General features: G+C 42.6%; 1 protein-coding gene and 1 long non-coding RNA gene across 2 annotated transcripts; both read right to left on the bottom strand.

The window, feature by feature from the left end:
• Positions 1-32: 32 nt before the first annotated feature.
• On the bottom strand, positions 33-13,723 carry LOC140578271 (uncharacterized). The gene is made up of 3 exons (XR_011982368.1): positions 13,613-13,723; positions 12,887-12,931; positions 33-326 (listed from the first exon to the last, which is right to left on the bottom strand). It is a non-coding gene; the product is annotated as an uncharacterized lncRNA (long non-coding RNA).
• On the bottom strand, positions 9,860-11,813 carry fibinb (fin bud initiation factor b). The gene has a single exon (XM_023839588.2). It carries the CDS (start codon positions 11,333-11,335, stop codon positions 10,706-10,708), a length of 630 nt encoding a protein of 209 aa, XP_023695356.1. The 5' UTR covers positions 11,336-11,813; the 3' UTR covers positions 9,860-10,705.
• Positions 13,724-13,857: the final 134 nt, after the last annotated feature.

Raw genomic sequence — 13,857 nt, 5'->3', positions numbered from 1 at the left:
TTTAATATTTCGTTGGATGGCCTTTATTTGATTATGGGGCAGATTCATCAATGCATTGTTTCCACGTGCTTATGTAAGATCAAAACATTTTTTTTTTTATCCAAAATTGAATTAATTTCTCATTGAGATCTTGTATTGATCATAGCTGAGTTGAACCACTCCATGAAGTCTTCTTAAGCACATCTCAAAGACTTTCAGTGGGGTTAAGATCAAGACCCTGTCATGGCCAATTCATGTGTGAAAACGGTTCCTCATGCTCTCTGAACCACTCTTTGACAATTCGAGCCGGATGAATCGTGGCTTTATCATCCTGGAATATGCCCGTGCTGTTAGGAAAGAAAATAACCCATTGATGAGGTAACCTGGCCATTCAATAGATTCAGATACTCAGCTGACTTCACATCACTGCTGCATAACGTTGCTGAGCTGTAATAATGATCATTGGCTCTTAAGTACTTGCAGATTTAAATTCAAACAGTGACTTTTTTGGCCAGGCAGTGTACTTGTCACTGGAGCTGTACCCTTGAGGTTCTTCCAGTTGTACCTTAGCTGTATGTAAATGTACCTTTTAGTCTAATTCATAGCTGTGAAGTCTCCCGTTTTGGCCGGGAAAGTACCGTATTTTACCCCTCTTTCCCTCTTTATTTGTATTTTCCCGTAAATGACAAGTGGTTATTTTAGATTTCTTGTACACCTGTCTTAAAATGTAAGGGATACTGGAGCTTGGTTGGAGTGGTGGGGTGGCTCGCGGCGGGTGCCGGAAAATTTCCCTTATTTTCAAATCCAAAACTTGACAGGTATGGTGTCATTTAAGATATGGAAATGGACTCAGAGGAACATTTTTGCACCATTGGTGGTACAAGTACCAGGGCTTTACCCTCTTTTCTGACAGTGTACCTCACCCCATTTTCAGGTTTTAGTTTCTTCTCGGTCTCCCAGAATCAGGCAAGTAGATCATTTACACCATTGCTTTTTAAAATCTACTATGCCTGCAATTTAAGCTGACCTAAGTGATACCAGGAGTTTCGACATCAGCTTTTCAGAGGTGCTTGCATGAAATTTTTAGATTAAGTTGGACTTTATTCTGGGCCACCTGGAAGTAGGACCACCTGGAAGTAGGGTCACCTCAAAGCGTCTCTGCAGAAACTGCTGCTATGGGTGCATTCATCAGCATTACCACTAAATGACTAGTGTTTCATTCTTTGGCAAAATAATGAAGCAAAATATGCATCGGCCTGATACTGCTCCTCTTCTAAGAATGCAGTCCGTCCTTTGGTACCCTTGCTGATGACATCTGCGAATACTGTAGTCTGTTCTGGTACTGAGCAAAGGCATGAAACTGGGCAGCGTTGCACTAATCAGCTCGTGAAGTAACAAAACATGCCAATCAGCCAGAACTGAAGTGTTCTTAAGAACTAATGAGCAGAGGTGGAGAGTTCAGGTCCAGAAAGTACTAATCCAGGGCAAGGTTTTGTTCCAACCAACCAACTGAGGACTCTGTGACTGTGACTCTTTACTGTATACTGAACTGGTTGGTTGAAACAAAACCTTGGTCTGGATTTGTACTTTCTAGACCTGAACTTTCCACCTCTGCTAATAAGTCAGAATGTGAAATACTGAAGTGGCAGAAAGTGGCTGAGCTTGGTCTGGGGTCACTTCGTTGGTGGATATGCCAGAGATCTTTCCCAAATTTAAGGCGATATCCAAGACAAACCCATAGTGTGCAAGAACTACCTGGAGGAGAAGGAACATAAATAATGAGGCCAACTATTGAGCTGACGTGCCCATTCTCCTGAGCAAGACAAGGGCAGATATGATGGAAGATTTCCTGCTGAAAGTCATTATCCGAACGCCTTGTGATTGTGAGACTTTTACTAAGGCAAATGGCGGCTAGTTTTATTTAGAGATGAATAGGTGACAGAGGGTTTAGCACTGTGACCTACACCTTTGGGCCCTGGGTTCGAGTCTCTGCCATGGCTTCATGTGTGTGGAATTGGCATGTTTTCCCTGTGTTGTCATGGGGATTTCTCCTCATTGAGTCCCCCCCACACGCACGGTCCGTAAACATGCTGAGGTTAATTAGAGAAGCCGAATTTCCCGTAGGTGTGACTGTGCCCTGCAATTGGTGGGTCATCCTGAGTTATTTCCTGCCTTGTGCTCATAGGCTACAGGCTTCCTGAATAGATTAAGTGATTTCAGAAAATGGATATATGATAGAAGATGTATTCACATTTGAAAAAAAACCTAGCTTCCAGTAAGTATTTTCAAACTTTTGACAGGTACTGCACACAGTTATACTGATATCACCAAAAGTCATTTACACCTTCATTCTCCATCCATTTTCTGTAACTGCATTTCCTATTAAGGGTTGATGGGGGTCTAGAGCCTATTCTGGAGGCTATGGGTGTAGCACTTGAACCCTGCTCCCACCGGTGTGAGGCAACAGCACAAAGCACTGTGCCGCTGTGCCGCCTCACTCACTTTAATCCTTTTAAACTTTTAAAATTGTAAGAAGATAAAGCGTAGGGATATTTCCCAACTTTTATTCATTTCATAAAATGTTTCAGCCTAAGAATTCCATCTACACTTTGTTGTTATTATTATTATTATTATTATTATTAATAAGGATGCTGTATATAGCAAGAAAATCCAATAAAGACAAAAAAATATATAAAGTGAATTTGCACATATAAATCCATAAAAGTGAAAAGAAAAGGCAAGGCTAATTAAAGCAAACAAAATGCAAGGTTATAAAAGTAAGTTTTAAGTTGGGATCTAAGAACAGAGAGTGAACTGCAAGCACTGCGCTCCACTGGCAGGGCACTGCACAGTGGCGGGTATGCTACGCTAAAAGACCTGTCACCCAGGGCGCAGAGCCAGGAGAATGGGGCGTTAAGCAGCAAGGTGTCAGAGGAACGGAATGAACGCAATGTGGCGTACAGTTTAAATAAGAAAGACAGGGTGGGTGAGTACAGACCGTGAAGGGACCTAAAAACCAAGAAGAGGAGGTTATAATGGATGCCAAAGAAATCAGGGAGCTAATGTAGCTGGCAAAGTGTTGCAGTGATGTGTTCCCAGGCTTCTGAAGATGCGAAAACTCTTGCTGCTGACTACAGTAAATACTGTGGGCTGCTGAAGTTCAGAGACACTAAACTGGACCATGTTTCAGTTATCAAGTCTCAAGGTGACAAAGGCGGGAATAAGGGTAGCGCCTATGATATTGGGAAGAGGCAGACACAACCTCGCAATCTGTTTGAGACGGTTGAAAGCTACCTTAGTGATATCTTTGGTATGTGGTTCAAATGGGAGTACTGTATGGGATCAAGTACAAGACCAAGATTACTAACCTGTAGATGTAGTAAAACTTGGGAATGTCAAGGAAAGTTTGCCCATTTTCCATAAAACACCTGGGGATGAAATTATCATGGCCTCTGTTTTTTCACTATTTAAACTGAGAATATTTTTGGCCAGCCATTGTTTTACATTAGCCAGGCACGCAATCAGTGCAGGCCCACCCATTTGCGTGGATCCTGTAAATAGATCTGAATATCATTGGCGTAGCAATGGAAGTGCAATCCATGATGTCTGATGATGGTAACTAGGGGACGCATATGGATAACAAATAGCAGAGGGTCAAGAACTGATCCCTGAGGGACTCCACAAGACAGCCTGGATGGGTGTGACCTAAACCCACGAACAGTGACAAATTGATATAATTTGGTAGGGAAAGATTTGAACCAGGAAAGGGCCATTCTAGTGATATGTAGTTCATGCTCAGCTTAAGACAGGAGAATATTATAATGCATTGTGTCAAAGGCAGCACTGAGGTCAAGAAAGATCATGTGTGTTAATAAACCACGGACACCTGCAACCATGAGATCATTAGTGACAGTCTCTGTACTGTGATTGGCCCTGAACCCTGACTGTAACTTCTCAAAAAGATTAATATTTAACATATTTAAAGTTTAACAGTTTGTGTATAACCATCTCTATAAGGAAAGCATATATCAACCAAAGCATAACCCCCCCCCCCCCCCATGCCATACACAACTGAATTCTGTCAGATCCGTTTGTTTGACAAATATCTAAGTGTTAATGCACACAGAGCTGCATAAGGTGAAGAACGACTGATATGTGGTGGAATGTGTTGAAAAACGTATAATGCAGGGCTTGGTGATCATCAACCAGCCTTTACCACGGTTACCTTTTACCTACGTGAAGACATCCTTTATTTATGAGCTGAAGACGGATTAAAGGTTACAGCTTAGCTGGAACAAAAGCAAAATTCCTTTTATGACAACATCACTTGTCAAAGGAACAACTGTCACGGTGCGGGAAGGATGAAAGTGAAGGCAGGCATGGGAAGGAGGCAAAGGGGCTTTATTCAAAGAAAACACTATATGCAAGGCAAAAGGAAATGGACTGCAAAGGCAAAACTAGGCAGGGAGAGTCAGGGCAAACAGGGGAGCACATGCAGGCAGTAACATTACAATGACCGGACTGGGGAGCTCAGGATGGGGAGGCGCTATATACACCACAGACAAGGGAGCAGACGAGAGGCACCTGGGGCGATCCACACAAGTTGTCAGGGTCAGCCCCGGTTGTCCCACCCTGTGTCCCTTCCCCGTTTGGCCAGCAGGTGTCACTGGTCATCCCGTCCTTCATGTTAGTCTTTGTTCTCCTCTGTTACCTGTTTAGCCACATGGCTCAATGCGTTGAGCATGTGGTTGCGTATGACCCTTGTCCTGTGTTCAAATCCTGCCTCTTCTGTTTTTGTATTTTGCTCCCTAGTGTTTCATTTGAGTTTTTCTAGTCCTTGTATCTGGTGATTTTGTATTTGGTTTTGTTCCTTGTGCCCCTGCTTGTCTTTACCTGTCTGTAATTCCCCAGTGTTAGTTTCTGTTTCTTTGGTTAGTTCTTAGTTTCCCTGTTTTTAGTTCCTTTGAGTTTATTAGTTTCACCTGTACCCCGTTTCCCTGGTCTTTGTTAATTAGCCTCACCAGTCCTGTGTTAGTCTCGTTACCCCTTAGTATTTTAGTTCCTGCTTCTGTTCAGTTCCCCAGTGGTTCATTGCTGCTGCTGCTAGGTGGTACTTGGTACCTGCCCTGTTTTTGTTGTAGTCTTTGTTTACGTTTGACCCCCTGTGGTCCTTTGTTTTTGTAAGTCCTTTCTTGTGTGTTTAGTATAGTTAAATAAACCCCAGTTGTTGTTCTCAGAGCTGCCAGTGGGTTGTCCACCTTTTTTGTGCCTGTGTCATGCCACGTTCCCGCACCAAACCCGCCCGGGTCCATGACACAAGTGCAGTAATGAGAGGAAGGGTTAAACGAGGAACAGGTGTGGCTCGTTAGCACCATGCGACAGAGAGACCGGGGGGAAAGGCATGTGGGGTGTGACAACAACAAACTAGAACCACAAACTAATTTCTGCTCTTAATAAAACCAAAATCTTTTATAAAATACTCCAAATGAAGATTAAGATTAACATAATATCCAAAATAAGATGTCACCTGAGGTATTGGTATCATCCATTATAGCTTTTTAGCTAGACCTAGTGATATATATATATATATATATGAATGTCATGTGCTTTTCTTCTGATCAGTCTTGGAAATCCAGGGACTGACGTTGTCAGCTCCTGTTTCTATCATGCTCCCCCCCCCACTATCCTGTTCTCCACCCTCATCATCCTTCCTCTCTTGCACAAGCTCCAAAGTCCCCTTTCAGGCATTTGACCTGATAAAGACCAGCACTGCACTTTGATCTGCACTGAAAGGTCCCTCTGGCTCCGCTGATCTTTATCCTCTATCTGCACGTCCTGGAGTCCTGTGAGGATGCTCACAACACAGTCTGCCCGGTGCGCGAATCAGAAAACTCACAATGGCTTGGTAAATGCATGATGTTATTGCATCATTTTAATACAGTAGCACCTCGGTCATTGGAAAGCGCTGTGGTTTTATTGTAAATAGTTTCTTAGTGTTGTTGTTCTTGGGGGTCACCCTAGGGGGCAGAATGCTAGATGGAATGATTGAGGAGATTGTTAGACCCTGAACCTGGAGGCTGGTCTCACTTGAGGGAAGCTGTCTGGAGTTCTTCTGGGCTTTCACTGTCTCGCAGTGTACGTGTCTGTAAAGAGCGCCGGTCACCTACAGCAGCCGTTGCTAAAGTGTTAAAACATCTGATTTATTTCCCAGTGAATGTTGCGACTCTATTAGATGTTATTAGTTGGATTATATCACAACATTAAGGGATCAGCGACTTCTGTGTGGCTTAGACCCTTATCAGCTGCAGTAAGAATGTGCTGTTTCTGTTTCAGTCTTAGCTATAAGCAGGGAGGTGACATCATTAGGAAGGAAGTTTTCTTCACCTCTTAGACGTGCTGATTGGATGGAATGTATGGTTACTATCCATAGAAAGGCCTAGAGGGTATCTGTGCTCCTGATCATGATCACAACAGTTGTAGCCACCCCCCCATCTACAAAAATTAAGTGGTGTATAGAATTGCCATCCCACTCTCCCTGGGAGGAATTCTCGTGCAGTTATTCTGGAACCTTCTTAGTGAGGATGTGAAGGGGGGCGGGGGGGTGCATTCAAAGGGAGGGCCACAAGGTGATGACATTTTGGATGTTTGAGTATTCTCTTTGTGATGGGCCTGTGGTCAAGGGTTTGGCCCACAGAGGGCCATGCAGCTGAGATCCTCCATGAGTCTAAAAAAGCCAAAAAGTCATTTTTGTGAAGAGCGGCGCTTACAATAGAGATAGAACAGCCTGTTTTTTTTTTTGTTCAAAAACAAAAGTTCCTTCTGGGACTAACATTCAAGATTCAACTCTTCACTGTCAGCGTACACGACAGCACAATGAGACTGGGTTAGCAACTTCCTGAGCGAAGCAAACAAAAACACAAGACACGTAATATGTAACAATGTAACAATATGTAATATGTAACAATGTGAACAGAATGGTCAATAAACATGTGCAAATTAAAAATGCGTGAGAGTCCTTTAGTCCTTTCACAAGTACCTTCTTGGTGAAGCATCTCTGGCTCTAACAGCTTCTGGCACCAGGCCGGCTCTTCCACCACACAGACGCAGCTCACCGCAACATGTATCCCACTTGTTCTGCATTTTGTTTTCTCTGCCCCTCCTAGGAGACTCCTGCCAAGGTCTCTGACTGCTGACAGCATCCTGCCTGGATATTTGACAGCTGTGCTCTAGCGCCAGTGAGAGATCCTCAGCGCCAGGCTAGACGCCCCGCAGCAGGTCAGGGCTTTCAGGGTCACGCGGAGGATTCATGCCGAGCTGCTCATCTCAAGGAGCCCCGTAACCACACGGGCGTCGGGCTTCTCCCCTGATTGGGATTGGCTGCAGTTTCCTTTCATGTAGATGATAATAACATTTTCACACTTTGCCAAAAGCTACTTTTTATTTTTAAATAAAAGAACGTTTTTTTTTTTTGTTTTTTTTTTTTGCATTCGAGAGTTGATTTTAAAGGTTTTGCTTAAAGTGGTCCATCCATTCGTCTTCTATGCAGGGTCGCGGAGGTCTGGAGCATATCACGGCAAAAAGATAGGGAATAACCAGAGCCAGGATTGCAACTCATCACATACTGTGTGCGCGCACACACACACACACGATTCGTATCTATAGGAAATTTGGTGACACCTACTAACCTTAGCATGACTTTGGACTGTGTGTGTGTGTGTGTGTGTGTGGGGGATGAACATAATTCCACACACATGGAGCCAGGGCAGAGACTCAAACCCCAGTCACACAGACTCAAGGCTACAGTACCAAACACTGAGCCACCAGGCCAAATCTGTCTAAGTGGTTTATTTCTTAAATAAGAATCATATTTTTCATTTCCAAATCTTGCTAGGGTGGAGTGACAATGTTATAAATACAGTAGTTTTTTTCTTTATAAATTTAGTGGTCAAATATTGTATTGAAATTAAGAATGTTTATATGAAATAATGTCATGCTAATTTTATTATGGTGATTTATTGTAATTCAATGCTTATGCTATTGAGTGTACAGCAGACTGCACTCTCTGCAACTGCTCAAAAGCTTCTTTCTGATTCGTAATGCCACTTAAATGAAAGAATGTTCTTCTGCATTTGAAAGTTGAATTTAAAGGTTTTGTTTGAAGAGGTCCATCCATCTTCTATACCTGTTTGTCCCATGGAGAGTCCTATTCAGTCTGGATCCAACTGTGACAGCCTGCCAGGGGTCCCAGAGTGTTTACTGATAAATTAATGCCTATTTTAAAAATGCAATACCAAAACTCAGTACTAATCATTGCCATGATTTGTTGATTAAAGTAGTGCTCTGTGTTTGATATGTTTCATTACCGAAAACCAGAAGTTCATCTGAATTTCTTTGTATGCACACATGGCAACCTTATCATTGTTGTTTTGTGCGGCTTTTAATAACATATTTCACTTTGTTGAAATGTGCTAGCTGTTTATGAGGCCGGTTTATTTTTATTTGTCTAGTAGATGCTTTTATCCTAAATGGAACACATTTTTCGAGAAAGCAGGATCAGTCAGTCCCTGGAGCAGCTGAGGTTGCGGGCCTTGCTTACGGGCCCAGAGACAAAATTACTGTGGTAACACAGGGATTCATCCCAGGATTCAGCCTGATCACAGACACAGCATCCTAACTGCCTTTAGAACTGCAGCAGGAGATCAGGAACTGCCAGGTAAACAGACTTGATTTGCAAAAAGCAGTAATAGTCTGAGATTTTAAATCATTGCACAGGTTTTGTCATTTTCCCATTCTGACACAATACCGCATTACACTTTCTGGCATTGACACAGTCAGAAACAAGTCTCACAGCTGCAGGAAAACCGCAAACCTGTTTGGAAGATAAACAAAAGTCTTTCAAATGTTTACTAATATTCTGTAATTTTAATGGGAGGAAGGAAAGTAAGATGAAAATCTTTCATGGCTGTGAGAAGTTTTGCCAGCCTATTTTATACAACTGAGAGTGCAAATATGCAAAACAGGAGAATTCTGGCTGATTACAATAAAATGGATGTAATGATTGAAAAAATATGGAAAACTGGAAAGAATGAGTTTGACGTATGTGTTTCACATTTAGGTGACACAGCTGTGGATTCTATACTCTCTTTCCTTCTTTTGTAAATAATCCTAATATTGTTCTTGGTCCCTGTCTGAAGCACTCAGTTTTTAACTCTTGGTTAGTTACACAGGCAAATCGCACTATCGATACATCCGATCAGCGGTAACTCTGCCTCTGTGGTATCACCAGATCACTGCAGATGAGAGAACCGTAAAATCAGCACGTGGGCTGCCGGTCTCCCGCAGACTGGCCTGGCCTGACAGCGTACCGCTCCGGGCTCCTTCTCACCGTCGTGCTGTTATCTGGCCCCGAGCCGAGCGTGTCTTCTCAGTACTCCTCGAGTTCACCTTGGTAGTATTATTTCCTCCCACATTCAAAAGAATTGACGATCTATCCTTACTGTGTGTGACAAATCTGACCGCGTCCCGTTGAAGGTGTGCACTGCTCTAGACCCTGTGTTTTGCAAAATTGGCTGCTGATGCCTGTGACCTTGCCAGGAAGTGTAGCCGAGTGCAGATGCTGGATGTGGCGCAGGAAGGGGACACGCTTACTTAGTGTATTAATTAACCAGTAAGTGTTAGTTACATACTGATCCCATGTTCATTCATCATTAATCAGTCGGTTCATGTATGTCATGCAGGAACTATATTAGTTCATGGTTTGTTCTTGAGTAATAACTGAGTAAGTTATTTGTGCAACCTCAATTAAAGTGTTACCTTTATTTTTAATTTAATCTCCGATAATGCTTTCTTTAAAATAATAATAATTGGGTAGCACTTTAAGTGGTGTAAACCAGGATACATAAACGCCTTTATTATAAGAAAGACAAACAACGCCGAGGAGACGGAAATACACCTCGTTAGCATCTGAATTCCATTTTTCCTGCCAGCAGTTTTTTTCTTGTTCATGGATTAATCCCAATGATGTTAACTTTACAAGCTACAAAAAGAGAACCACAAAGATATAATTCACTTATAAAATATCATACAACATTACAGTTTCTTATTAATTAAATATATGCTTGCGAACACACAAGGTATATTAAATTATTTCATGATAAGTGAATAATATGCGCTAAAAATCCGATATATAAAATAAAACTGTAGCACACCGCGGTACCGATTGATATTTATATTAATATTTAATCTTTACATGGCTTTATCTATATGTAGATTCAATAGATCCGAGGGTAGAAATAGACTAAAGCGTAACACATTCAAGTAAAAAAGCTTAATTCTTTGATAAATCAACCATTGTCCTGCGTTTGTATAAAACAAATCGGAAAGTTTTGACGCAATAAAAAAAAACATGTTTGTAATATATATATATAAAACAAATATTACAATTTCATTGTATATTTTTTCATATGGATAAAAAAATCTATTTCCAATACGTTTGTAGTTGCTTTACGGGTTTCTGAGGAACTACGTACACGAAGGCTACGAACATGGATAAGGGACGCGATCTGTGCTGAATACCATCCGAATACCATCAGAATACTACGCGATCTGCTGCGTCAGTTTTAAAATAAGTTAAACTTATTTAGGCTACTACTCCGACGGTAGTGAAGTATATTTGCATGCATGTATGCATGCATATTAGCGTTTTATTATTTTCTAAGAGAGCACATTACACCTTTAGGTACTCGTTCCTCAGGCGGCTCAGCCGCGTCCCATGACTGCGGATGATGAGGGACAGCAGCTCATGCTTGTCCCTCAAACCTAGCGAGATGTCCAGCGTCTCCTTGAGCACGTCCCGTGTGTGCACCATCATGGTGAGGAAGTGATCGTTGATGCGCTGGTCCTCCTTCAGGTCACTCTCCTGGCTCTGCTTGAACTTCACCTCCAGTTCCAGCAGCGCCTTCTCAGAGCTACCGAAAGCTTCGCCGATCTGGGTGCTCTCCCGCTTCAGGTACTTGCCATAGCTCTCCTCGCCGTCCAGATCGTAGGAGATGCTCCTGCCGACGCCCTCTAGCACCCGTGCCGCGTCCTCTATGTGACGCTTTATGATGGTGAAATCATCCCGGATCACCGAGTCCTGGTCTTCGTCCAGTCCGCATTTGCGCTCGTCCGTCATCTTGAAGAGCATCTGACATTTCTCCGGATCGTCGTTCTCCTCATAGTAACCGTCCGGAACAAAATAATGGTGGAAGGTGCCGTTAGACATTTCGGGATGCAGAGGTCCCGTGAAGAAAGCACCGCAGAGGGGCACCGACAGCAGCCCCAGTGCCAGAATAAAGCCAAGAGAATTCATGGCCATATCCAAGGAGTCCGAACAGACCGCACGGAAAGCACCTCGGTACCGGTCTCAATCCCGGTCCGCGGCAAGTCTCAGACGCGCTTTCCTCCCCCTTTACGGCCCGGTCCCGTTCCTGGTCCGCGGCGAGCTTCACACACTCTTTACTGCCGCCGTTATGCGCATTTCCAAGCAGAACCGGGACTTATGGTACGTTTACAGAAATGCACACCGATATTTAAAGTAGTTTTACTATAAACCTCCCATTATACGCCCGGTTCTAGTCCAGGCAATAAAAATGTATATATTTATATAATACAAAGTTTACCAACGCAGCCAGTGGTTATGTGTTCATTTCTCGGCTCAGAGGCGGAGAGTGGATAAGCAGCAGCCGGGCTTCGCAGCGCTCCCGGCAGCCTTCTGCACCCCTGTTTCAGCATGAGGAGTGACGAGGCTCAGCGGCCGCTCCGGATAATGATGGTCGTAACCCTAAACCCCGCTTCCGACGCTCAGATTACAGCCGCGCCGCGCAGTTTAAAAGGGACGAAACGCGCAAACGAGCCGCAAACAGGCGAGACGTGATTTAAACAGCCGCATCTCATCACATACTCATATCCATATATGCGTAATGTGATAAATTAATATACACATATATGTGTAATGTGATAAGCATAGGTCTCTTCCATTCACCCATTATTGATAAGGTACCAGAGGTGCCTTGCAGCCAAAGTTTTAAAACATAATGGGCTGGTCTGGGTTTAGGGCCCGATATTATGTGTTTTCATGGGGCACAAAATCTCTAGTGGCCCCCGGCTAACACATTTGGTAGGCGAGTTTGTGGAGTAAACACTTTAAATTTATTATTGTTATGACTGGTTTAAATTATATCTTAAGTTTTTTGATTTTCAATTTAAACCATGCTAATGCTTTTCATTTTAAAATGGAAACTGCTGGAGATGGGCTGAGCTGAGTTTGTCACTGTCTAGTCAAGCGTGTTTTCAAGCACAGGGTATTAAATTGTCTTTACTCATTTGAAATTAATAATAAGTCTTCAGTGGATTTAAATATATAGGCTACAGCAGATTAATTTGCAGCAATGATCCCCTACATATATACTGTTATTAAAGTGGTAGATGAGGCGCCCCCTTGAGGACACTCAGGGTATTTTCACAACTGTAGAATCACTCGTGCGGGCTACATTCATTTGTTAAGACAGCAAAACAGTAAAAACATTGTAGTACAAGTTTGTTTAATCATTAATAATAAAACATTATATAAAGCAAAATTCGGCACTGAATGAATTAAAAACAAAGTCCCATACCTATGTGAAAAGTTATTTTAAAATGCATTTTGGGTAAATACCTGTTTGCCCTCCTTTTTACTTTGAAACCACCTGGTTCCAAGTTATATTTTATATTACTGCATTATACTAAGCGATGTTTCTCTACGGAAAACAGGCAGGACTTTTCACGCACGGGGTTTATAGTAATTCCCCGTTACTGACAAGCTCCAACAAAATTTAAAAAATCATGGCATAATAATCATCTGGGTAAACATATATTTAATTGTGATTACCTTTGCCCTCACAAGGAGAAGTGCCAGGGAGATGGGTGGATATTGCTGTGGAAAATGAGACATACTGTATGAAAAATTTTGTGATCAGGCGCTCCTCTCATCCAAAGGTATGTACATAGGAAAAAATATGCAGCACAAATCTGCTTTGAAGACTGAGATGGGGAGACAGCCTTTATGCTTATGAGCTTAGCATACCATCCCCCGGCTGGGAAAATGCCCAGTTAATATGGGAAAGGAGCTGGAGAGAAAGAGGGCAGAGAACCTCAGCATCAGCAATGCCCACTATCTCCTGCTGGTCTTCCCAGCAGCAGTAAATACAGGCGAAATGATGATGTTTAAGCAATGCTAGCACGCAACCTCCCTGATAGTGGTTAACGGAGGGCTGCAGATGCAGGGTGAAACATCCATTCCTTCCTGACCTTTTGTTTAGTGAATTGTTTGCACCTTAAATGAACCCAGAGCATTAAAAACATCCTAAAAAGCGATTTTTTTCCATGAGGCAGTATTTTTAACCATTAAAACTGACTTTTATAAGCTAGCAACAAAGTAACTGGTCAGTGTCGCTCATTCTTACGACTTTTTCCAAAGAAACAAAAACATTTAGATTGTTAGAGCTTTTGCCACATTTTAAGCTATAAAGTATGAAGAAATGGGCCCGATTGAAGTAAGAGCGCAATGAAACGCAGCACGGCGTCTGCTGGATCTGCTGGATGCTGGGCTCCTTACCTCCAGATGATCTCAGACGTTCATTATTAAATCCAGCGCCAAGTGAAGTAAAATCGAAATCAGACTCAGATTCTGCCTAAGCATGAAGCGCGTATCCCAAACAGAATGTGAAATGAAGCTTTATTTACCATTTATACAAGTAATACAGGTACACTGGAATGTGTTTTTTTCCCCACATAATCTCATCTTTAAAACACGCATGCAGAGGTGAGAGTGAAACTTGAGGCGTGGATGCAGGGTCAGCT

This window comes from Paramormyrops kingsleyae, chromosome 13 (genome assembly GCF_048594095.1).
Source record: "Paramormyrops kingsleyae isolate MSU_618 chromosome 13, PKINGS_0.4, whole genome shotgun sequence".
Lineage (NCBI taxonomy): Eukaryota > Metazoa > Chordata > Actinopteri > Osteoglossiformes > Mormyridae > Paramormyrops > Paramormyrops kingsleyae.
This window is presented reverse-complemented; position numbering and strand designations above follow the sequence as displayed.